Source organism: Phocoena phocoena, chromosome 7 (assembly GCF_963924675.1).
Source record: "Phocoena phocoena chromosome 7, mPhoPho1.1, whole genome shotgun sequence".
Lineage (NCBI taxonomy): Eukaryota > Metazoa > Chordata > Mammalia > Artiodactyla > Phocoenidae > Phocoena > Phocoena phocoena.
In genome coordinates, this window is record NC_089225.1 from 105,971,294 (window position 1) to 105,997,324 (window position 26,031).

The 26,031-nt window shown below is 37.8% G+C and overlaps 1 protein-coding gene across 12 annotated transcripts in view; it reads right to left on the reverse strand.

Annotated features, from left to right (window-relative positions):
• TRIP12 (thyroid hormone receptor interactor 12) overlaps positions 1-7,378 on the reverse strand; it is a 105,408-nt gene extending 98,030 nt beyond the window's left edge. For all 12 annotated transcript variants that reach the window (XM_065880450.1, XM_065880449.1, XM_065880448.1 and 9 more), the window contains exon 1: positions 7,281-7,378. In XM_065880450.1, coding sequence (XP_065736522.1) covers positions 7,281-7,378 — 98 coding nt within the window. The remainder of the gene's footprint in view (positions 1-7,280) is intronic.
• Positions 7,379-26,031: the final 18,653 nt, after the last annotated feature.

A 26,031-nucleotide genomic window follows, 5' to 3' on the forward strand; every position in this document is an offset into this window, starting at 1 on the left:
GAATTTAGGGAAATAAACGGTTTGTTGCAGACATGGGAGCAAGAATAAAAAATTTTAAATGGTGTTAAACAGCCTGCGATAGCTACCAGGTGCTGTCTGCAAATATTCCATCTCTCTTCTTTCTAGACACACAGTAGGATGATACTTGCCAAACCACCTGGAAGTTATGTGCAGCCGTGTAAGTTGCTCTGGTCAAGGAACGTGAGTGGAAATGGATCACTTCTGAGGGAAGCCTTGGACAGCCAGAGAGCAAGTCAGCATATTCTCTTGCCGCTACAGCAGTGATACCTGAATACCTGAATGTGCGGACACAGAGCACAGCCCGCAGGTAACGCAGGATGGACAAGTTTCCTAGTGGTTAGATTGTTATACTAATATTTAGGAGCTGTTTGTTACTGTAGCACAATCCAGGCACCTTGTCGCATAGCCCATTTAAACCAGGCCCTATTTCAACTGGCCTTCACTCCAGTCAATGACCTTTTCACAACCATTTCAGTAAAAGAAAGTCACATATCTGTGCCTAAAAATGCCAAGGAAGTAAATCTCCTAATTTAAACACTAGTATTTGCTGAACACCTACTACTTGTGAGCAAGGTAACAAGAGACACAGAAAAATGAGAAATCAAATCCACTCTGGACGTAACTAATGATTCCACATCTCAAGTAGAGACAAATATGGCTGACACGTACCATTTTACAACTCCTTCTTCAGCCTTCAAAGCCCCATCAATGAGGTCATCACTAGAAATGTTTCTCACTTGACTTTAATAACCTACATGCCCATTTCCCCTACTGAATTGGAAACTGCTTGTGACAAAGGCTATTCTACTCTAATTTTTATAATTACCGTCTAGCATGGTGCTTACTACTATGGTGTTCTACAAATGGATGAATACAATCTTTTTTTTTTGCAGTACACGGGCCGCTCACTGTTGTGGCCTCTCCCGTTGCGGAGCACAGGCTCCGGACACGCAGGCTCAGCAGCCATGGCTCACGGGCCCAGCCACTCCGCGGCATGTGGGATCTTCCCGGACCGGGACATGAACCTGTGTCCCCTGCATCGGCAGGTGGACTCTCAACCACTGCGCCACCAGGGAAGCCCCATGAATACAATCTTATACTGAGTTTGTACTGCAAGTACATCAAGGCAGGACTCTTTAGCTCTAAAGCCGAAAACAGAGGCTTTATTAAAATAAGGCACGCATACCTCCAGAATCCAAATAGTTAAATAAGCATGTCTAGAGAAAAGAGTCAATAGAGCTCTGAAGAACTAAGGAATTGAAACTAGTCAGAACTTTAATCACACATAATCTCTAATATATTTGCTTTTCTCTGACTGTCCATCATCTTCCATAAGGCAGGAGACATGCAGTTGGCAACTTCAGATTCACATCTTCCCTGTGCTACCAGAAAGGGAAAAGCTTTCAGTTTTTTCCTGCGTGGATCATATGACCACTTCAGTCCCGTCACTGAGCTCAGAATAAATGAAGACTGCAGATTCTCCCAGTTTTGGCAAAAGGCAATGGGGAGCCAGGAGCAGAGTAAGATCACGGTGGAAAAAATTAACTACCACTCAAAATACATGGGTGAAGAACTGAGGGAAATCATTACACAAGAAGAGGGGCTAGGGCTTCCCTGGTGGCGCAGTGGTTGAGAGTCCGCCTGCCAATGCAGGGGAGACGGGTTCATGCCCCGGTCCGGGAAGATCCCACATGCCGCGGAGCGGCTGGGCCCGTGAGCCATGGCCGCTGAGCCTGCGCGTCTGGAGCGGGTGCTCCGCAACGGGAGAGGCCACAACAGTGAGAGGCCCGCATACCGCAAAAAAAAAAAAAAAGAAGAGGGGCTAATCTCAGCTGAACAAATTAGAAGTTCAGTTCTCCTGTATCGTGGTTCAAAGGAAGATTAACAACATGTGAAAACTTATTAGTACATTTACATCAAGAAGTATTCTCACTCAGATCTCACTCCTTAAACCTATTTTTCTAATGTTTAACATCTCATTACTATAGAAACACCAATAAAATGAAATCAATGCAATTTTTCCAGATCAAATTAGCAGGAAAATGCAAAATGGAGATAACACAAATAGAATGATGAGAAAAAGCACTCTTTTTCCTAACGGTGATAAGTAAATTGGAGAAAAAAATTTATGTGAAATAAGTTGACCATAAAAAACTCGCTTTGACCAAGCAATTTCACTTCTGGGAACATATCTCTTAAGAGATGCCAAAATTGCAAACATTTAAGCATAAGCGAAAACTTTTCCCACTGCAACCATCTAACTATCCAAAAAATGAAAATTAATAGTGGAAAATGTTGCACACTGATTCAGCAAATCATGTGACCATCTGTAAACAATTACCAAAAGAATCATAATGATAAGAGAAGATGTTTGTTAGGATACTGAGTGAAAAAAGTAGGATCCAAAAGTATCTACAGTGTTATCAGCTACATGCTAAATTGTATTTTAAAGACAGATAGGGACTTCCCTGCAGGGGGCACGGGTTCAATCACTGGTCAGGGAACTCAGATCCTCCCCCCTCCCAAAAAATAGCAGATAAAGACAGATAAAAATCAAAATATTAACACAGACAATCTCGGGATGATATCTATTTTCTTTCTGTGTTTTTCTGTATCCCACCCCTTTGAAATAGTTTTTTAAGCAAAATACAAATCTATTTCTTCCTGTATAATTAATGCTGGCTTAAAAAAATCCCTGCTTTGACAATGTTAACAGAAAGCTATAACCTTTAGATTTCATAAAATTTTATTACTCAGTAATAAATAATTATCAAAACTTTGCAGACAAATTTTGTACTGGGTAGGGAAGGTGGGGTGGATTGGATTCAAGCATTTCCTCACACCATTAAAAAAACATTGACAGATTACAATAAAATGTAAAAATGGAACCATAAAAGAACTGAGAAGAAAGTTTTATTCTGGGTATGGAGAAGGCAAAGGAAGAAAAGAAACAAAGAGCTGATAGACTTGACTATCTAAATTTAAAATCTACTATAAATTAAAACAAACCAGAACAAGTAATAAAACTAGCAAAAAATACTTGCCCATGTCATTAGGTTGATACCCTTCCCATAAAGGGTTCTAATAAAAGAGCAAGCATCTCCAAAATTAAAACAAAGGACACTAATAGACAACTCATAAAATAAGTAAAAATGGCCAATATGTGGGGAAGATCTTCAACTCTGAAGTAACCAAAGAAATGGTAACTTTAACCAAAGGAACCCTTTTTTCCACAAACTCTGATTAAAAATGGTGTGCTGGGGCTTCCCTGGTGGCACAGTGGTTGAGAGTCCACCTGCCGATGCAGGGGACACGGGTTCGTGCCCCGGTCCGGGAAGATCCCACATGTCGCGGAGCGGCTGGGCCCGTGAGCCACGGCCGCTGAGCCTGCGCGTCTGGAGCCTGTACTCCGCAATGGGAGAGGCCACAACAGTGAGAGGTCCGCGTACCGCAAAAAAAAAAAAAAAAAATGGTGTGCTGTACTGACTAGGATTTGGCGAAATAGGCATTCTCACAAAGTATTAGTAGGAGTATAAACTGGTTTAATCAAAAAAGGAAAAAAGATAAAGTGGTTCAATCTTTCTGAAACACAATTTAGCATTCTGTTAAAAGTCTTCAAAATATTCATATCCAAAGTGGTTCAATCTTTCTGAAACACAATTTAGCATTCTGTTAAAAGTCTTCAAAATATTCATATCCAAAGTGGTTCAATCTTTCTGAAACACAATTTAGCATTCTGTTAAAAGTCTTCAAAATATTCATATCCTTAGGTCCTATGAACCCATTTCAGGAATTTGACTTGATAAAATCAGAATAATACTCAAATGTGATAGGCACAGCAGTAATATATTTTACAGAAAAAAACTGGGGTGGGGGGGGAGAATGGGACTAGAGGCCCTAATTTATATCATGGGCTTTCATATCAAGGAAAATCATGGAGTAGAAATACTAACCATCATTATCTTTCCGTGGATGGATTGAATTTATCTTAATTCTTTTATTTTCCTGAAGCATCCCAATTTTCTTTTCTCAACATGCTGTGTTTTTATAACAAAAACAATGTAGAAGAAACCTTCACTACAGTAATGTCAACCAAAGTTGCTATAATATTGAATTCAATCCCACCGCTGACATTTGAGAAAAAAAAGAAAAAGCACATGATACAATGAAAATGCTACTGCATGGCAAAGAGAGAGGGAGAGCCTACAAATACCTGTGCTAGAAGTGGGAAAGACTAGGTAGTATCCCTGAGAACAAGCCCACAGACAAGCAGTGGAGGTGAGTGATTTCCTAAAGAAGAAAAGGAGAACAGAAAAGAGAGGAACAAAGCAACGATAACCCAAAAAATTAAGGAAGAAAGGAAAAGATAAAAACAATAGATGAGGAGGGAGATAATCTAGCTCAATTATGGACAGAGATGAAGGATAGGTGAAAAAGAATAGAGGGAATAATAAGGAGAAAATAAATATATCCCAAATATCCAACTTTCTTTTATCCTAAAGGTGAACTAAAACTTTTCTTCTTTAAAAAAAAAAAAAGTAAGTGAGCTTGATTTAGGAAAAGGGCAGGAGTGGTCACAGGAAGGAAGCTACACATAGAAGACAACTTAACGCAAGTTCGGGAGGAAACAGAGTGATTCAAAAATGAATGAATTAAAAAATTCTAGGAGGGAAAAACTGCTCCTTAAATTCTAAACTGAATAGTTAATACTCTTCAATTCTAAGCACTTCATACCCTCCTCTAAGTCCTTCTTCATCATTTGGATCAAGTGGTTTGTGCAGTAAAAACAGTTGGGCACAATGAAAGGAATCACCAACTTGCAAGTCAAGAGGTCAGGAATCAAGTCCTGACTCTACATACCAGCCACGTAAAGCTGAGCAAGCTACCACATTTAGAAAACAGGGGCTACATACTTAGCACACAGAGTTTCTGTGAGTCTCAAATTGAAAGAATATGTATAAAAAATGGCTTAACTAAAAATACTCCACCAGTGCTGTTGTAGTAGGTGCTGTTATTTATTACCACTATTTGAATCACTGTATTACTATGAATACATTCACAAGACCAAAGCCACTATTTTTTGGAAACAAAAGCCACAATAACAGCGCTTTACTTATAGGAAATCTAAGCAACAGAAGTTAGATTAAAAGAATAAAAATACAGTTGTAATTGCTCTTTCCCAATTAACCCCAATCCACTCACTCCCCAAAATGACTGGAGAGGTTTCTCAGAGGTTAGATAATTGTTAGCATAGTACACTCTACTGGGGCTTCAAAAATCAGTCTGGGGTTTGATGAAAAGGTCCCTTCCAGCTCTGAGACTGTATCACAAACAAAAGAATCAAGCTGTCTAAAATGGCAAAATGAAATTCAGATGTGCAAATATCTTCTAATTTGCATTCTTAGCCAAACTGATAAGACTTTTTGGCTAAAGTTCTAAATTGCTATGCCCTGATCATAATTATACTTATCCACATAAAAATAGGGAAAATCTATATATTCAAAGTTATTACTAAATTATGGTATTAACCACACACAATTGAACATGAAGACTTTAAAAGTCCTGTTTTTAAACAATTTTTAAAGACAGAGGAAACAACACATATGATACTAGGTTTTAAAAAAGTGAATAGGCCCTCTTTTGTGTACTACTTTTGTGGGGAAATGTTTTTTAAAGACATGTAAAAGTTGAAATCATGAGAGCCGAAATGGGGCCACATTACTGAAAGGGAGGAGAGATTAAAGCTATAAAAACCCTAATTATACCTTGCTTTATATTCTTTGGTGTGTTTCTCCATTCGAAACACGCTTTGAAATTTTATTATTTTCCTTCACAACTGAGCATATCATCGATTGTCTTAAAGCACATGAACTTCAGGGAAACATCTGCCATTCTACAAATCTGACTGAGTTCCATCCTGATTACAACTTTTAAGCCAATGCATTTTAATAACTAGTATTAACCATGTCCATTTGTTTTCCACTCATATTGTTAAATACATAATATAATAAAACATTTAAATAATTTTACAACATTATCACTGACATGTAGAAAAGATAATGGTGCTGAAACGTCACTGTGGATTTAGAAGTAATATACTGTGTGACAGTGCAAAATGTTTGTCGATCATATGCAAGGGTCTAAATATAACCTGAGGATTAATATGTACAAAACTGTAATTGTTCGAAAGGTGTGCGTAACTTAGGTGCACATGCGTGCACATGTATACACACATACATGCCTTAAAAAAAAAAGAGCAACTAAGGAGGAATAGGCCAGTGTTAACAGTGACTACAAGTGGACTGTGAAACTGTGATGCTTTTCTTCATACTTTTCTATATTTTCCAAATTCTGTAAAATATGTAACATTTTTATAATGGGGGAGTGATTTTTCTAATCAACAGCATAAATAAAGTTAAGTGTGGCTGCTCCCAAAGAACAATCTAAATGTAAAAAAGCAAAAAAATCTAGAACAGAACTCTGTACTAAGCACTGCTCTCAGTTTAACATGTTAACAATACTGAAGTTAACTAGTAACCCTATGAAACAGATACCCCCACTGTGTGGACTAAAAAATTGAGGTTTCCTGAAAGATATAACAAAGTACACATAGCTATTTAAAGGCAGAGGCAGAAATTGCACACGAAGCTGTCCTAGTCCAAAGTCCAAACGTTTAACCAATTAAAGCACCTGACATGAACAAGAAGTATTTCAATATCTTCTTTACATTTGACATTTACCATTTTTTTTATAATTTAGTAGACAATATACATGGTAATATCTCAAAATGTTGCATCAGGTAATCTTATTAGAGTTTAGCCATAATCTATTATAATCTAACCATGATTAGTCCATGGACTGAAAATTAGGCTCAAGTAATTCTGAGTATTTTATGCATAAAATGACAGTTCTTAGCTAAATCAGACACGAAATCTTGCATTCAAGAGAATGTATCGATTGTTCACACTACCTCCTATACAACGACTCCAACTAAAAAGATCAGCTCAACACCACACGCTGAGAATCGATGCGCTAACACAAGTCAGACAGACTTGCCAGCCTGTCAGTGTCCATGTGTTGTCAAAAAGTAAGATGGGGAAAAAACTCAAAAAGCTAGCTATCAAAACTCAAGATCTTAAAACAAAGAAGCTTCCTTTCAATAAGGTAAATAAATCAAGTCACAACATACATAAAGGAAGGGATCACAAAGGGTTGAAATTACCATTTAAATTACCATTTAATTACCATTAAATACATACCTTCCTCCTATCGAGTCGTCTTGTGGTTGGGCCCCGGCAGTGTTCCTCTGTGAACGTCGCAGTGACCCCCCTGGATTGTTATTAGGCCGGTTGGACATTGGCACCTCTCTCTTGAAGGGACATACCCTTTCTAGACACTACCATTCACTAAAAGGGGGAAAAAAAGGAGAAAAAATAAAATGTCAACTATACATAGTACAACACCAGAAACAAATGAGGGGCACCAAAGACGAAGGGGAAATGTAAACAATTTGATTGCAGAGCCTGCACCAATGCTGCAGTGTCTTATTAAACCGTGAAGTCTGGCTGATTACTGTGTTATAAAGTGTCAGGAATATATCAAATTCAAGGCCTGAGGTCCAGAATCCCGCACATAGAATTAACTTACATTTCTCATGGAACGCCCAAGAAATCCCCAATTCAAAAAAACACAGCACAAGTAGAAATCTGTTTCCACATCTAGTACTACATGGTAAAGGGCACTGCACCTAAAGTCAGAACACCTTGGCTCAAGTCCTGTGATAGAATGGGTAACTAAAGGAGTCTGCCTTTGTACAAACCATAACCTCTAGCCTCAGATTCCTCAGGCACAGAATAAAAGCAACAAGCAACATACACCATGCTTACTTCACAGCACTGCTGTGAACAAATGAAATAACGAATACAAAGGAAATGGTAAAACTATAATATCTTAATGGAGTAACAAGGAAAAAGCAGCTCAAGGACAGTAAATTGAGAAATGGTCCTAGATCTCCTAGATTTCAACATCAGCTGTGCTGACTGTGACTCTGGACAAGAAGCTTGACCTCTAGATTTTGTTTACCTCTTCTGTAAAATCGGTATATTATCTACCTCATGGAGATGTTAGCAACAAGAAATGGTGAACACCATTCATAAGCTTAACAATTTAGTTCAAAACCCAGTTATTAATTAATTTGAACTTATCTTTCTGTAAGAAATTGTTATACAGGAAAAAATGCTGACACTCAAAGAAAATGAGTTTAACTGACAAAACAGGTCAATATTACTATCACAGAAAGAAAGAATTGCGATTTTTATAAATCAAATCTGACACGATTTTTCTTAAGCCTCCAGTCAAATTCCAGGTAGAGTTCTTTAATTACGTCTATTGATTGGGGAGGGAAGAGAAGGAACGATCATATGACATTACAGAAACTTGTGCCAAAAAGAATGTAAATTAACCATAACTAAATCTATTACTGGATTTTAAGAGAGTCCATGCAATGTAACAGGAAACTGGGTTTTCTTTTGAGTTACATGTTGACCCAATTCAGTAGAAAAGGACTGTTTCTTTCTGTCACACATGCCCACATCACCAATTAATATACCAAATAAACTCAGTCAAAAAAAATAAAATAAAATAAAATAAACTCAGTCAGAAAGTTCAAATTACTAATATAATTACTCTCAATTTTAGAAAGAAAAAAAGAGGAAATACTATATAAACATTAAAAGAGAAAGAGGAAGGTTCAGTTTACAAGTACTGATGGAAAGAAAGATCTCTCCAAGATATGCTTTGGGAAAAACAGTATAATTCCCATCTATGTGTACACATATATTTAAAAGGTTTGCATACGTATCTTTATATAGTATTTGCTCGTTAAAAATTGGTGGCAATAAATTCATACAACAGACACTGTTAACAACCCGCCCCCCACGCGCCTTATCACCAGTTTCGCTTTCCATGGTTTCAGTTACCTACCTGCAACCCTGGTACAAAAATATTAAATTGAAAATTCCAAAAATAAATAATTCATAAGTTTTAAATTGTACAACATTCCTTGTAGCTGGTGAAATCTCATGCCATCCCTCTCCGTCCCGCTCAGGATGTGAATCATCCCTCTGCCCAATGTATCTACTATATACGCTCCCCACCAATTAGTATATGAAAAAACATAGTATATACAGGATTTGGTATTATCCACGGTTTCAGGCATCACTGGGGAGCTTGAAACGTATCCTCTGTAGATGGTACTGACTAACTTTGAGAAAGAGGACTGGGGGTCTGAAGTCTGAAACGAAAGGAGTCATTTTTGTTACTTATCCTTTGAAAGCAGTAAGGTAGGTCACTGGATTACAAATGCTGGGCTCTGGAGTTAAATGGCCTCTCACTGAGTTCAAATCTTAACTCCTATACTAACAAAATGTATGACCTCGTACATAAAAGTCCTCTGTGCTTCAGTCTATCGAATGGGGATAAAGAACTTATCCTATAGAGTAGCTGTGAGCATTAAATGAGAAGATCCATACAAACCACTTAACACAGTGCCTATCACATTGCAAGGGCTCAGTACACACCAACTATTATTATTACTATAAACATTTATTCAGAATAAAAAAATACTTGTAATAAAATTATGTTGGCAGAAACTGCCATAAAACCCACGGGTCAACATGAGTCTTAAACTTCTAGCAATATCGTTTCAAAAGTGAATTTTGGGGCTTCCCTGGTGGCGCAGTGGTTGAGAGTCCGCCTGCCAATGCAGGGGACACGGGTTCGTGCCCCGGTCCGGGAAGATCCCACATGTCGCGGAGCAGCTGGGCCCGTGAGCCACGGCCACTGAGCCTACGCGTCTAGAGCCTGTGCTCCGCGACGGGAGAGGCCACAGCAGTGAGGGGCCCGCGTACCGCAAAAAAAAAAAAAAAGTGAATTTTGCTACAAAGAAAACACAGTGTTCTTTTTTTTTTTTTTTTTTTTTTTATGCGTTACGCGGGCCTCTCACTGTTGTGGCCTCTCCCGTCGCGGAGGACAGGCTCCGGACGCGCAGGCTCAGCGGCCATGGCTCACGGGCCCAGCCGCTCCGCGGCATGTGGGATCTTCCCAGACCAGGGCACGAACCCGCGTCCCCTGCATCGGCAGGCGGACTCCCAACCACTGCGCCACCAGGGAAGCCCCACAGTGTTCTTAATTAAGGGTGAGCATCACAATCACCTGAGAAGCTTTGTCAAAAAATGAATGCCTGACCTCTGCCCTCAGAGATTCTGATTCTGTGGGTGCAGAAATTGGACATACATTTTGAAAGGACTCTCCTGGTTGTACTGATCTAAAGAACAATTGTATCCCATTCAAGAACTAAATAAAAAGACCAATCTATTTCAGAATTCATCCAACAAGTTTTACTACTTCAAACACCATCTCAATGTCATCTTGCTTGGACGCTAAACAGTATGGACACAAGAGAATAGCATGATACTGTTCCTTTCACTTTAAAAAGCAAAGAATACTATTATTAAACAGGGTTAGGAGATCTGGGCTTCCCTAGTGGTGCAGTGGTTAAGAACCCTCCTGCCAGGGGACTTCCCTGGCGGTCCAGTGGTTAAGCCTCTGCCTTCCAATGCAGGGGGCGCGGGTTCAATTCCTGGTCAGGGAGCTAAGATCCCACATGCCTCGAGGCCAAAAAACCAAAAAAAAAAAAGAATCCTCCTGCCAATGCAGGGAACACGGGTTTGAGCCCTGGTCTGGGAAGATCCCACATGCCGTGGAGCAACTAAGCCCGTGCATCACAACTACTGAGCGTGTGCTCTAGAGCCCGCGAACCACAACTACTTAAGCCCACGCGCCTAGAGCCCGTGCTCGGCAAAAAGAGAAGCCACCACAATGAGAAGCCCGCCCACCCCAACGAAGAGTAGCTCCCGCTCACCGCAACTAGAGAAAGCCCGCTCGCAACAACGGAAACCCAAAGCAGCCAAAAATAAATAAATTAAATAAATAAATTTATATAAAAATTATAAAAAAGGGTTAGGAGATCTCACCTGCCCACTTCCTGCTATTAAATGCCTACTGTATGTCATAGGGTGTTAAGTGATTCAAATGAATATAAGTCACACTGGTTAATTTGACCTATAGCTAGCAAAGTAACCTTAATAATGCTCCCAACACCTTCAGAGCTTGTCAACCAGCACCAGGTGGTTCATGGATCAATTCTTGGAATTGAAGAGAGGAAAAGTGGCAAATAAGACACTTATTTATCAAAGTGCTACCTGCTTTTAAAGCATAAATTGAACTTTAAGGAACATGGCCGGACTCTGTAAAACTTTGGAGTCTGAATTGCCCACAAGTAAATATAAGAGTCACATATAATACACATAGGATCTCCCCCCAACGCCCCTACCCGGTGTCAACAAATCCAGAGACAGAAGGGACCCTTGGGGGTGATCAAGTTCAAGCCCTTACATTACAGACAATTCCAAATGAAGCAAGATCAAAGTCATCTGATAAGGAACTCGTCCTCTGAACCCTGATATGGAGAAGACCTATCACCTCCAGAGATCACCATTACCTCAAATTCACAAAATTTAACTCCTCTTTTGACTCCAGATAAGAGCCTAAAAATCACCATGCAATGATTTCCTTCTTGTTATGTGGATATTCCATGCTGTCTTCACCAATTAGTACACCTACCATATTTTATTAATTAAATTTTAAAACATACAAGTGAGTTATAAAAACTCACTTGTATGTGTTTTAATAATAAAAAAATACATTACTATAAATTGTTTTGATAAACTGAAATGAATATGAACTCAAAGATTCCATCTTAATAGGTATCTCACAATGTTGAAACTAGAAGGTTTAAGTCCAGTCTATTAATAACCCTATCAAGTCCTGAAATATACTACTCTTCTAACCATGGATATATGCCTTCCTTTCAGTGGAAACAATCATCGATATTTTTCACATGAAACCGTTGACGTTAATTCCTAAAGCACTGAAATAAAAGAGATGGCATATATGACTCTGAATTCAATAGAAAAAGCACAGAAACACTGACACATTCAAGACGGAAAGCGAACTCACAGAACAGATTGACATTTACCAGAGGCAGGATAGGGGGTGGGTCAAATGGGTAAAGCAAGTCAAAAGGTACAAACTTCCAGTTGTAAAATAAATAAGTCTTATTACTATGGGGATGTCATGTACAGCATGGAGATTAAAAGTTAATACTACTGTATTGCATGTTTGAAAGTTGCTACGAAAACACATCTTAAAAAAAAAAATTCTGTATGTATGGTGACAGATGTTAACCAGACTTAGTGTTACTGATCATTTTGCAATATATACAAATATCAAATCACTGTTGTGCACCTGAAACTAATATGATGGTGGATGTCAATTATACCTCAATTTAAAAAAAACTACTTGCCCTGAAAACAAACTCATGATAACTTTGTCCACAGCTCTAAGCATCAACAAACTTGCTCACTGATCAGGTTAAATGGCACATGAATTTTATGTGAAAACGTATTTACCTCTTCAGGCAAACAATTTCTTCAGGAAAAAAAGAAATGCATATTAATCTACATTTTAAAATTCATTTTCAAAGTTTTATAAGAAGGACATTCTTTCTAGGAAACTTCAACTGCAAACATTCTGGAAATTGATTTTTCCTTTAATTTCTCAACTCAGAATCAGAAGAGAGGTTAAGGCTAGGGAAAAAAATTAACTTTAGGATTCTTCCCAGTCAAATGGCCAAAAGTATGAAATGAAAACAAAGGTTATCATTTGTGCAAAGTTTTTTTTCACATGAAGGAAGCTGGATAGACTGGAGAACATATCTCCAATTTAGTGACCAAGAGCAGTCATGAACAGTCCCAAACCAAGCTAATACATTTCTATTATCTATTATTTGATAGGCAACTCTAAAAACTGAAGGAAAGTTGCATTATTTTCACAGTAAAGATAACATTTTTCTAAAAATCTAACATCCCAACGCAGTATCTGTAGCAAGTTTTCAGAAGTGACATTTAATGGGAATCTTATTTATCCATTGTGTCCCCCCCGCCCCTTTCCCGCCAATTTCTTATGGCTTCTATTTAGATGTGGTCCTCCAAAGAGACTTGGTTTGGCTTCAGACTGTAAAACTGGAGTTTAATAGCAACAGTAATAAACACAATTTCCATAACACTTTATTCATATGTTTATTCTAATAAGCAAAATTTAAATGTGCCAATGGGCCTTTATTAACCATGTTGTTTACTATTCCTACTTTACAAACAAGGAAACTGAAGTGTTACAAAATTAAGTTGCCTGCATGCAACAAGTAACAGCATCCAGACCTGCAGGCTGCAAGCAATAGCAGATGTAAACAACTGCATACACCAGATCAAAAAAGGATATGACTACATCTTAGGAGAAAGGACAGGAAGTTAAACGTACCAGGGGCAGTATTAAACAACTCTACAATGAAATGGAATGCAAGTCACTCTTGCTTATAACAGGAATCATTCTTGCTTAAGTAAAAATGGCAAGGACTTCAAACACGACTGTCTTTAAAATGGGAATGAATATCCTTTAAGCTTCCCTAAGAGCAAGGGATTGAGATATAGAGGCAAATAAAACAATCCCTGCTCACAAGGAGCTTACTGCTCTATATCCCCACACTAGACTAAATCCTGGCTCTGCTACTTAATAAAAATGAGACATATACAATACTTTACACCTTCATCTGTTTCTCCATTAAACTAGAGATAACACTATTAATTTAGGGTTTGGGTACTACAGACAACATATATTAAGGCTCTTGGAATGGTGCCAGACGCATACAGCAGTCATTTAATGAGTGCCTATTAGCACAATTAAATGACTGGTGAATCTGGGGAAGAAAGGGGGGTTCATCAAGTCTACATCAAGTCCAACATCTTGAAAGGAAAGGAATTAGGGAGGAAAAAAATGACCCCCAAAATTCTATAAAACCATTTAGGACAGTTTGTATTTCACTTTGATTTAGGAAGGAGGTGAAAAAAACAAAAACAAAAAAACACTAGTTAGCATGTATAGTATAGTTACAAGTCAAATGTCAAACTCTTAGTAGTTGTATCTGTTATACAACAGTGCAACCTGGTTCATGAACCTTTAATGAACAAAGCATTAGTTTAGAAAGCTAAACATTAGTCTGCATTAGGGAAATGGACAGAAATGTATTGTCTTTCTTCCAGTTAATCAGAAAAGTTCCGAAGAGAAAAAATAAGAGTAAGAGCCACTGAGTACAGGGGAAAGAGCTAGCTTATCTGAGAATGGGGTCTCTGGCATTTAATTCAATTTAGGGGCAATGAAACCATTCCAATGTCATTTTGGGATGTTGTGCAACATGTAAAAATAGTATTTCCAAATTATATTTTCCAAAATTATATTTTTTGTAACACTAGAAAAGAACATTTACTGGCAAAAATACATGTTTTAAAGTGAATATTAAAATAAAATGATTATGGGTAATGTTTATTTTGTGCTTACCATGTCCCTGGCAAAGTGCCTCTTCGTTTAATTTTCACAACCTTACAAAATTGGTAGGACAAGAAATAACCTTCCTTTAGAGAAACTGTGGCACACAGTAAGTTGTAATAACCCTAAGGCTGCTGTTACAAGGCCAGCACTCAAACACAGGTTTGACCTAAAGTCCACGCTTTTTATGACTATACTATATGACTGAACAAATGAAGAAAAAATAATTCTACGTTTCCCTTTTTTAAAAAGTCAAAACACTAAGAGAACATGACACTGCAAGCTAGGAAGGATATCTAGAAGGTCCTAATCCTTTTATATTTCCTTGAGATAATCAGTTTAACTGAACAATCCTTAAATGAGTAATAATCATAAAACATGCTAAATGATATGAGAAGTAATATCAAAGGTAATACTGTAAATAAAAACAACAAAAAAAAGGTAACTTAATTTCATCCTCAGCAGGTTGAAAAGGTCCAGTTTAAAAGGTTAGAGGACTTCCCTGGTGGCACAGTGGTTAAGAATCCGCCTGCCAATGCAGAGGACACGAGTTCGAGCCCTGGTCCTGGAAGATCCCACATGCCGCGGAGCAACTAAGCCGCACGGAACAACTAAGCCCGCGCGCCCCAACTACTGAGCCTGCGTTCTAAAGCCTGTGAGCCACAGCTACTGAGCCCGCGTGCTGCAACTACTGTAGCCCGCGTGCCTACAGCCCGTGCTCCGCAACAAGTGAAACAACCACAATGAGAAGCCTACGCACCGCAAAGAAGAGTAGCCCCCACTCGCCGCACCTAGAGAGAGCCCGCACCTGTGAAGACCCAACGCAGCCAAAAATAAATAAATATATTTAAAAAAAAAATCTGGGAAGAACATGGACCTAAGAAATAAGTCTGAACTGTATCATGAAGGGCCTAAAGCTAAAAACTTGGGGTTTAAGACCTACAGATAAGCAGACCAACTATTAAGTTACCAAACAGACTTAAGGGTGGATGAGGGTCCGATAACAATGGAAAGTGAATGAAGAGACAGGAATCAGGAAACATTTAGACAATAAAATCTATACCATGAGGAGAAAAAAAAAAATGTCTAGGATTGTGTTTCTCAAACTTCAGCATATATATGAATGGGGACATTAAAATGTCAAGTTTCTTACTCTGGTGACAAGGGTTAAGAAAAGTTATTTAAAACATATGAAGAAAGAAGATGACTGCATACCCTTTCAATGCCATATGAAACACTACTTAACAGGCTCAGCTAGGAACTATTTAATTTTTCTAGAAGACAGAAGCATTAATTTGCTATTTCCTATTAATTAGGGTTTCAGACAATGAATTTACATGGTATCTTGCAGATGTGTATGTAGAAGAAATACAAACAACAGTACCAGTAGACAGAATCCCAAAGACTGCAGTTTTCTGCCCAATAGGACATTACCATCTAAAGTTCTTTATTAAATTGCCTATAAATATCCAGTTCCTCAAATGCTATATGAATCAGCTTATCCTAACAGGTTCCCTTAATTAATTAGTGAGTTGAATAAATCTTTACTATGTGTTTACTCCATAGTACTAAGTTATGCTTTTAACTTTAGAAAATTTTAAAAAACAGATGGTAGTAACGTTACCAAATGGTACACATGGGGTAGAAAAATACAGTGTTAAACATGTCAAATGAGCTTGTAGGCTTTGTAGATAAAGAGTTCCACTATGTAGATGCAAATAAAGATCTAGAATTAAGTAGGTAACTGAATCTGCAGATGGAAGAAATTATCAGCAGGCAAGAGATAGATGAAACCAAGATAATCAATGAGATTTCATTTTCTCTAGGTAAAGCATGCAGCATAAAGAGAAGAACAAGCCCAGGGTGGAACTTTGGGAAAGACTAAAATCTAAAGAAAACAGAAAAGAAAGAATCTAGTTGAGGAGAATCAGGGACTCATCAGAAGTACAGGGAATAAACGATGAAGGTATACAAAAAAACAAAACAAAAAGTATGAGGGGAAAAAATTAGGATGGTAGTACTGAAGACACGAATGAATAAAAAAATGGATAGGAAGAGTTCAAATGTCACAGAAAGGGCAGACACACGAAACTGCAACATGTCCATCAGATTAAGAAATCTGTGAGAGCTGCTTCTAGAAATGGTGGGGGAGGAGAGGGTGTGGTTAAGTTAGGTAGACAGTAAAGACGAACTTTCTCGAGCAAAGGCTAGAAGACACAGAAGAGAAAATAGCCAACGAGGTAAGGGGAAGCAGGACTGACAAAGGCTGTGTGTGCAGGAGTGTTCGTGATTTTCCTATTTTTCCTTTTTTAAAAAAATAAGTCTTGGGCATATTTATATATGTAAAGAAAATTACTGAAAGAAAAAGGCTGGGAATAAGGTATAGTTTACTAATGAGATCCTACAGGAGAAAAAGAAAGAATTAAGAGCATAAGCCTTAGAGCAGAGGAAAAGCATATCACATCAATCTCAAAGGCACGAGATGACAAATGGCAGCAAGGATGTGCATGCCTAGCTTAACAGAACCTGTGATTTTAAGGTATGAAACCAGTAAGGGAGAATGGAGATTTCAAAGAGTTACCTAATACAGAACAGGGAAAGGGGATGACTATGGGCAAAGAGGACTACAGAGTGGCATGAAGAACCTACTGAGAGTAGAAACCATAAACGTAAGTGGCAGCCCACACCTGATGTAATTTTCTCGTTTATGTAAGAGGAAATTCTCAACCAGAGTGAACTGCAGCGGAGCATACATCTATTTAGGGACACACCTAACAGCCGAATCCAGCTCTCCAGAATGCCAGTGCAAGGTATACTTTCCATTATGCCATTCTAAACATGAATTTAACCACTTTCTGTTTATTGATTTGTTGACAGCTAATCCATTTAGAGAGATGGAAATAGAACACAATTGACCCTCCAGAGTCCAAACTCTGAATAATTTCTATACTATGCCTTCATTTACAAAGTGCAAATAACTAAAGTGCTTGCAGCAAACACCTGAAAAACTTGAAAGATCAAGTATCACTCAACACTGAACAACAAAATTCCGCACTGGGCACACAAACTGGTGCCAGCATCCACATTTTATGACTGCAATAGGCCTTGAGAATCCACCTTCCCGTCATCTGGCAAGAGTCAATGAGATTAATTTTGGCATCATTTTCACAAAGAATACATTTTTTGAGTATTAAGCCATACAATTCATGCTATAGCTCTCTTAGAAATGTCCATTTCTTTGTTCAGCAGAAATTAAGATTCACAATTGTCTCTGTTAATACATTAATTACGCATAATAGAGACTCCAATACTCCTTGAGTCTAAGCACACTTGATTCAAAAGATTTTAAAATGTAACCCAGATATTATTACAAGAATAGAAATAGGAGATAGCAGGGTAATGACTCTTTTTCTTGATTTCCTCCCTGAAATAAAGAAAAATGAATAAATGCTTTAAAAATTCGGAAGAAATCTCCACATATAATGAAACTAGAGAAAAGTTGGCTACACGCTAACTCATAGAAGAAAATTTGCCAGATACAATAAAATCTGTACCAAAAACAAGGAAGAGGTAAAGACCAGAGCTTAAAAAATAAAAAAAAATAAAAGGTAAGAAGATGATCTTAAAGGTTCCTATCAGTGACCCTTTCGTTGAAAAAACTAAACTGTGGAGCAAGGGCAACAAAAGATCAAAAGTACCCCCTCCCGGGAGCCAGCTTCCCAGGCCAGAACCGCAAGGGAGGTGAGGCACCTAAAAAAGGAGGCAGTGGCGTGTTTGTATTGAACAGTGCCCTGGTTAACCAAGACAAAGAACAGCCTAAACTGGAGGAGGGAAGCAGGGAAGAGAAAGAGCAACTCCAAAATTAAGATCAGCGGGGCAAACAATCACTAAGCCACCAAGCAAAAGGTACTGCAATGGCTCTCCACCAAAATGATCTGCTCTGATCAAAGGGAGAAAATAACCAAACTCAAAACTGAGAATTCTACCAGGCAGAGGAAGCAATTCAAAATGGTGGAAAGATGTTCTGAAACAAAAACAACTTGAAGGGTACTAAAAGGGAGGCCATGGTTAATAAAAGAAACAGAAGAAAAAAATACTATTGCATAATTGTAAAAGTAAGTTATAAAACAGGAAGAAGACAACTTTAAGAGTTGTTTATCTCTGCCACAATTAGAAGGAAAATGCTGTATACACTAAAAATGGAACTACTGTCAAGGTTTTGTTAAGCAAAACAGCAGGCACAGAGTACTGGGCACAGAATATGTTATGTCAACATATATATTACTACATTTGTAATTATCATTGGCATAAATATTATCAATAGAGAATACATTAAAAAAAACTATTTAAATCAGCTACCTTGTTCGAATAGGACCCGATAAGGCCTTTTACATTTTGAATCATGTACTATTTCCCTACACAATAAATTCTTTAAACAATTATGTATGTTGTAATTTTAACTCTATAGATGATACTTAGTAGGTAAAAGTAACCAGAAAAAATAACTCAAATATTAGCCATTTTTAGAACATTCTTTTCTCATTTTCATTTTTTAAAATTATGTGATCTCATTACTAAAAACGGGAGAAACAGAGTATTTTCACAGGTTTCTATATCCCAGGCACATGTTCATCTTCAAAAAAAAAAAAACTAATTTTGTAATACAAATCCTGTTTCCAAGAAAATGGAGTTCTTAACTGCCTAAAACACAGTCTATAGAGAATGACATACTGAATCAGCCAGAGATCTTTTATCTATGCCTGGCACCGGAAGTTTCTTTTGTACAACACTGTAATATAATCATCAATCAATTTATCACAGATACAGCCCAGCCCAGCCACTTCTAAGATTCAGAGCAACTCAAATCCCTAATATAAATCCTATCTTAACTCATACAGCTTATATAATCCTTCAGACTACTAATTACATTTAGAAGACTATTTTTTCTTCTTCTTAAAGTCTCCAGGATTATAAACTAGTCAGCAACTTTTAGTCCATATGCCCAAGATTGCTCACAGGTCCAGTTTTAACAGGTCCAAGTCTGTTGGCTACCATAATTCGCCAGTCAGTGGGGGCTGAAGGTCAGCTTACACTAGCATTTTTAGTACATCCTCTTAAAGATGTTCCTCTCTACGTAGCCAGGAATGAACAGACAAACGGGAAAGGTTACTGAACTGATAGTCTCTAAAATCTGGTTCAGCTCTATTTTTATAAGACCCTAACCTAACATTCATTTTCACTTTTCCTAAATAGAGTACTTTTAAGTAAAGATCTAGGAACACCACTATCAGACACAGTGATTATCAAAAGGGAAGAACTATATTGAGGGAGGGAGGAGAGAATGATTTGTAAATGCCTCTCTCCACCAAGGGACAGAGAGATGCCTGCTGTGTAAGAATCACTGTTATTGAAAATAAAATACAAGGTATCCTGCAGATTACACCAAGGTGCTCCCTATGGACAAAAGCAATTTATGTTTGGTAAATGACCTTCAGAGCATAGGGACACACATAAGGTAATACTTTCAGAATACTCTTCAATACATATTCTTGTCACTGCTGTGTACTCCACCATCATAATGAAATCACAGAGGTTAATCTCTTTAACATAGCTTGTATTAGAAAGAATGCCTGCCTTGCAACAAAAATTATTTCAACATTGTGATCATCACAGATTGGTACAAACTCTTGGAAACAACAGGTATGTAGCTTGTCATTAACAGTGATAGAATCTGGAGAATTTTCAGCCACAGATATGACTAAGTTTGTGGTAAGGCTCAAGAGAAAGAAAGCAATGAAATGTAACTCAAAGTTGGGGAGAAAAGATACAGACCATTACTTTAATGCAAGGTGAACAATGAACAGTGCCAAATTTTTGTTTAAGATCATGTATGTCATAGGGATTGTGTCTAAATTCAGAAAGTCTCAGAAAGTATTTCTCAAAGGTTAAAAAAAAAAAACCCCACATTTAGAACGTCATACTCTAATGACCAGTTCCTTACATTTCTATAAATAGTAGCATTTTTACCAAAAATAAGTAGGTGCTAATGACTGCCTCTATACTGAGCCAAAACATGTACAAACCTATAGCCAGGAAAAATATAAAAGTTGTTATTCCCCAAATTAAGTTTTTAATACAGATTTCAGGGCCCTATCAGGACACGGGTAAGGAAAAATCAAACTATTATTCAAAAGCCCCTTGCACTATTCTAATTATCAGCTAGGTTTAAGAGCTGACACAGTTACACTTTTTCTGCTATCATTACATATCACCTAATCCTATGCAAACTGTACATGACTCCCCATATCCCATAATTAAAAACTGCCACTAATGTCCTTAGAATCCACAATCCCACTTCTAGGAATCTTCCAGGAAGCTAACCTAAAGAAACACTTGCACAAGTCTGCAAGCATATATGTAATCAAGATGCTTGCTGCAGTATGTCATAGAGGAAAAAAACTGAAGATCCAAAAGTTCTTAGTTGGGAAATGGTTAAATAAGCACACTGTAGCAATTCTATGGCATGCTTAGAGGTCCTTAAAAACAGAGGTAGATTTGTAAATACTACACTGATAGGAAAGGCAGGAACACTGTTAATTTCTTCAACAAATATTTAGCAGCCTATCTGACAGGCATCAACAGACATAATCTTTGCCTTGATGAAGCTCATGATCAACTGGAAAGACACAAAATAATCTAGCTTTTTGCACATTGTGGTAAGTGCTATGAAAGATGGAATAGGAGAAAAACAGGAAGTATAGAGAATAAGGAAGGGGGAAGAAAAAAGCTACTTGAGGTTGACTCACCAGGTAATACCTCTCTGAAGAGATATCTTAAGCTGAGACCTGAAGGATAATAAAGAAGAAGGGGGGAATATTGATATTTGTTTATATATGCATAGGAAAAAATGTTCTGAAAAAATATTACCTAAATGTCTACAGTAAAGAAGAGAAGAAGTGGTAAAGAGTACCTAGGTCTTGAGTCAGTTCAAAATCTGGCTCCACCAGAAACCATGTTAACTTAGAGGAATGTCTTACTCTATCAAAGCCTTAGTTTCCTCAACTATAAAAGGAAGATAAGTATATTTCATTAAGTTATGAAAATTAACTGAAACACTTAGAAAATATAGTAAGCAAGTTACAGGTGGAAAAAGGAAGACAGAACCTACATATTCAGTTTTAACAGATATCAAAGAAACAAAAGTATGGAAAATATGAACACTGACTCGACAGTTACAAATGTTAAGGAACTGTCTATTTTTTATTATACGATCAGGGTACTAGCTTACGTCTTTAAAAAGAGTTCTTGGGCTTCCCTGGTGGCGCAGTGGTTGGGAGTCCGCCTGCCGATGCAGAGGACGCGGGTTCGTGCCCCGGTCTGGGAAGATCCCACATGCCACGGAGCGGCTGGGCCCGTGAGCCATGGCCGCTGGGCCTGCGCGTCGGGAGCCTGTGCTCCGCAACGGGAGAGGCCACGGCAGTGAGAGGCCCGCGTAACACAAAAAAAAAAAAAAAAAAAAAGAGTTCTTAACTTTTAGAGAAGCAGTCTGAAATATTTACAGATCATGTAACAACTAAAATTCGCTTCCAAGTAATTGGGGTAGGGGTAAAAGTATGGGTGAAAAATAGTGGCCATGAGTTGATGGTGTCATAGCTGGGTGTTGGGTATTCCTGAGGTTCTTTATACTATTCTATTTTTGTGTATGTTTGAAATATCCCATAATAAAAGTCTTTTATAAAAAGAATAAGCACTCAATTATATGCTGTAATTATCTTTGGAAAGAAGGAACTGTTGCTTTTGTTTGCTTTCAAAGAATCATCACCACTGGCTTTTTTAAAAAAAATATGCCCATAGAGATTTCACCTTTATTAGAAATAAGAAAAATTAAGCTTCTGGATATAGAGCAAATCATCCTTGACCTAAATGTGTCAACCTACATTTCATTAATTCATCCTTTAAATTCCTTGTCTCCCAACTCTAACACAGTGTGAAATTATCAACGAAAACATTATACCTTTCAGAGGTGAAGATACAAAAGAAAAACCCTACCCCCCACCCACTTGAGAAGTGGCCACAATGACCCTATCCATCTTCCACTGGTTCTGTTTTCAGAGCTCCTGAGTGTAGAAGAATTCCTTCCTCATACATTACAAGAAGTCAGGCACAGTCTTCCGATAATACGGGATACAACCACCTAACAGTGAACTTCAGAGGACGCAGAATCAATTCAACACTTCACCTAACTCTTTGCCATGGTGCTAAGCAGCTATTATACCACTCCATTCTGGCAAAAGACAGAACATCTCCACTTAAAGCTTCAGGCCTTCTGCTAAATCTTAAGTACTGACTAAGCGCGCCTTAAACATTTCACCCAGTATTGCTAAGACATAACGTAAACATGGAATACGCTGAAAACAAAGTCAAATACCCAGGTGGACCCATAAATTAAGGTATATTAACAAAAGTTTTTCTCCCACACTGAGCCGTGGATCTTTCACTTACGTGTACATATAAGTGGATACAGAGAGCAATAAAGATGAGCTACGAAGGGTCTTTGGCATACTAACAGAGATAAGGACCAATGTTTCTCAAATTTTCTAGCCTAAAACACAATGTTTTCAGCTAAATAATGTGATTAAATAAAAAATAAGTAAAAAACCACAATCAAATCAATAAGACCACAGTTACCACTCTTAAAATGGGCGCAAATTTGAACAAAATTTGTAAAACAGGATAATTGTACAAATTCAGTCCCCTCCTGAACTTTCCATCTTAATTCCTTCACCTCTTACCACCTTCCTAAGTTTATGATGAAAAATTTCAAAACAGAAAGAGATTTGAGAGCTGTTCGATAAATAGCCATATTCCATCACCCAGCTTTTACCAGTAACAGTGCCTGGCCGAAGAGCCAACATATTTTTTGATGCATTTCAAAGTAAGCTTACAGACATCGTTACACTTTGTGTGTACTGTTAATTAGTGCTCAAATTGTCTCATGTTTTCAGTTAAGTTTACACACAGTGAAATGCACGGATCTTAAGTATAAAATCCACTGAGTTTTGACAGATGCACACGCCTGTGCAACCTAACTCCTTATCAAGACACAGAACGGCACCCAAGAAAACTTCCTTGTGCTCCTCCCAGCCAACCCCTGTACTTCTCCTCCCAACTCTAAAACCACTGTTCTGAGTTTCCTCAGAGATTAGTTTTACTTGTTCTACAATTTCTTATAAGTGGAACCATAGTATATGTCCTCTTTCGCATAAAACTCGTTTGACCCAGCAATGATATGTGAGTCATTCATGCGGTTCGGTGTGCACATTCTTATTGCTGAGGAGTATTCCACTGTACGACTGCATCACATTGCTTATCCATTCTTCTACTGATGGACACTGGATGGTTTCTAGGTTTTGGCCATCATGAATAAAGCTGGTACAAGCATCCGTCTACGAGTCTTTCTATGGACATGTGCTTTTATTTGTCTTGAGTAAATACCAAGAGAAGAATCAGATCATCAGGAAGATTATGATTAAGTTTTAAAGAAATCACCAGACCTTTCTCCGAATCAGCTATAGTATCTTACAATCCTAACAGTAAGTATAAAAGTTCCAGTTGCTCCATAACCATGCCAAAACATGGTGCTCTCAGTTTTTCACATTTTAGCCCTTCTGATGGGTATGTAGTGGCATTTCATTGTTGTTCGGACTTAGATTTCCCTAACGACAAGTGATGTTGGTCACTTTTGCTTGAAGCTCTTCCCACTCCACTCTCCAAACCCAAAATACTCAAGAACTTAATTTTATTCCAAACTATTTTTTAGTCTTTATCAATTCATGAAGTTAAAATCTAAAAATCTGTACATGTCTGGTCAAGATTTGTAATATTCTGAATAATCTGGATGACCCAAGAAACTTCAAGCCAGCATAACTCAAACTTATGAATCTCAGTGCAGTGCTGCTCAATATTTAGTATGCCTAAGAATCACCTATGCATCTTGTTTAAAAATACAGATTCTTATTAAAATACAGATATGAGACCTGAGGTACTGCATTTCTAACAAGCTCCCTTGCCAGTCAGAAAACTATACCTTGGGTAGCAAGGTCTGAACGCTTCAATAATTAAATACTTGACAGAAGTAAAATACATCTTCTCTGGATAAAGGCACCTTTATTCCAGGCCTCAGGAAAACTCTACAAATAAACTAAAGACAGCACATAAGTAAACAAGGCACCATGAATAAGAACTTGGAAAAACAAGAGAAACGGTCACACATATTTCAGATATTAGAACTGTCCGACAGATAAATGTTCCCTATGTTTAAGGACAGAAAGGACAAACTTGCAAAAGCTGAAGGAAACAATATTAAAGTGACAGATTTGAAAAAGAACCAAACAGAACTTCTAATATGAAAAATAAAGCTTAATAAACAGGTCTGGCAGCATATCAGACAAAGAACTTAGCAAAGCATAAGACAGAGCAGAAGAAATTATGCAGACTGCAGCACAGAAAGGCCGAAAGATTAAAAATGAAGAAGATATACAGAGGACAAAGTGAGAAGATCAGACGTATGTTTAATCAGAATTTCAGAAGTACAAGAGTGAAAACAAGGCAGAGGCAGATTTAAACATTTAATGGCTGGGAATTTTCTGGAACTAGTGAAAGAGCCCAACCCATAAATTCAAGGGGCCCAAATGATCCTAAACAAGATAAATAAAAAGACATTTACATCTAGACATGTCTTAGTGAAACCACAAAGTAGCAAAAATAGAGAAAACCTTAAAGCCTAAGAGGCGGGAGAGGTGTTTATTTTTTGACAGACTGTTAGTGGACCTCTTGACAGAAACAATAGAAGCCAGAAAACAGTGGAATTAGTTTCTTCAGCACACTAAAGACAGGTGTCAATCGAGAATTCTACACCAAATGAAATTATCTTTTAAGAATGAAGTTTGTGTCCGATAAAAACTGTTAAGAGTTTTCCCACCAGCGATAAAATGAAAGCGATCCCAAACACAGTATTGAGATATAAGAAGAAATAAAGGTGACAAACACAGATAAATGTAAATGAACATCAACTCTATAAAATTATACCATCCAGTTAGGTTTTAAAAACTGATTAAAGTAAAATAGCTATTTTTAAAGTCAAGAGAAGCTTGGTAAACTGAGTTACTATTCTAAATCTTTGCCTTTTCCATAAGAAGTAAAGGTACCAGTTAATTACAGACCTTGTTAGACACACTGTTTTAGTTTCTAAAATAACCAAAAACTAGAATCACACCTCTATTAAAAATAATTAATTCAGGGCTTCCCTGGTGGCGCAGTGGTTGAGAGTTCGCCTGACGATGCAGGGGACACCGGTTCATGCCCTGGTCTGGGAAGATCCCACATGCCGCGGAGCGGCAGGGCCCGTAAGCCATGGCCGCTGAGCCTGCGCATCTGGAGCCTGTGCTCCGCAGCGGGAGAGCACACAACCGTAAGAGGCCCGCGTACCGCAAAAAAAAAAAATAATTAATT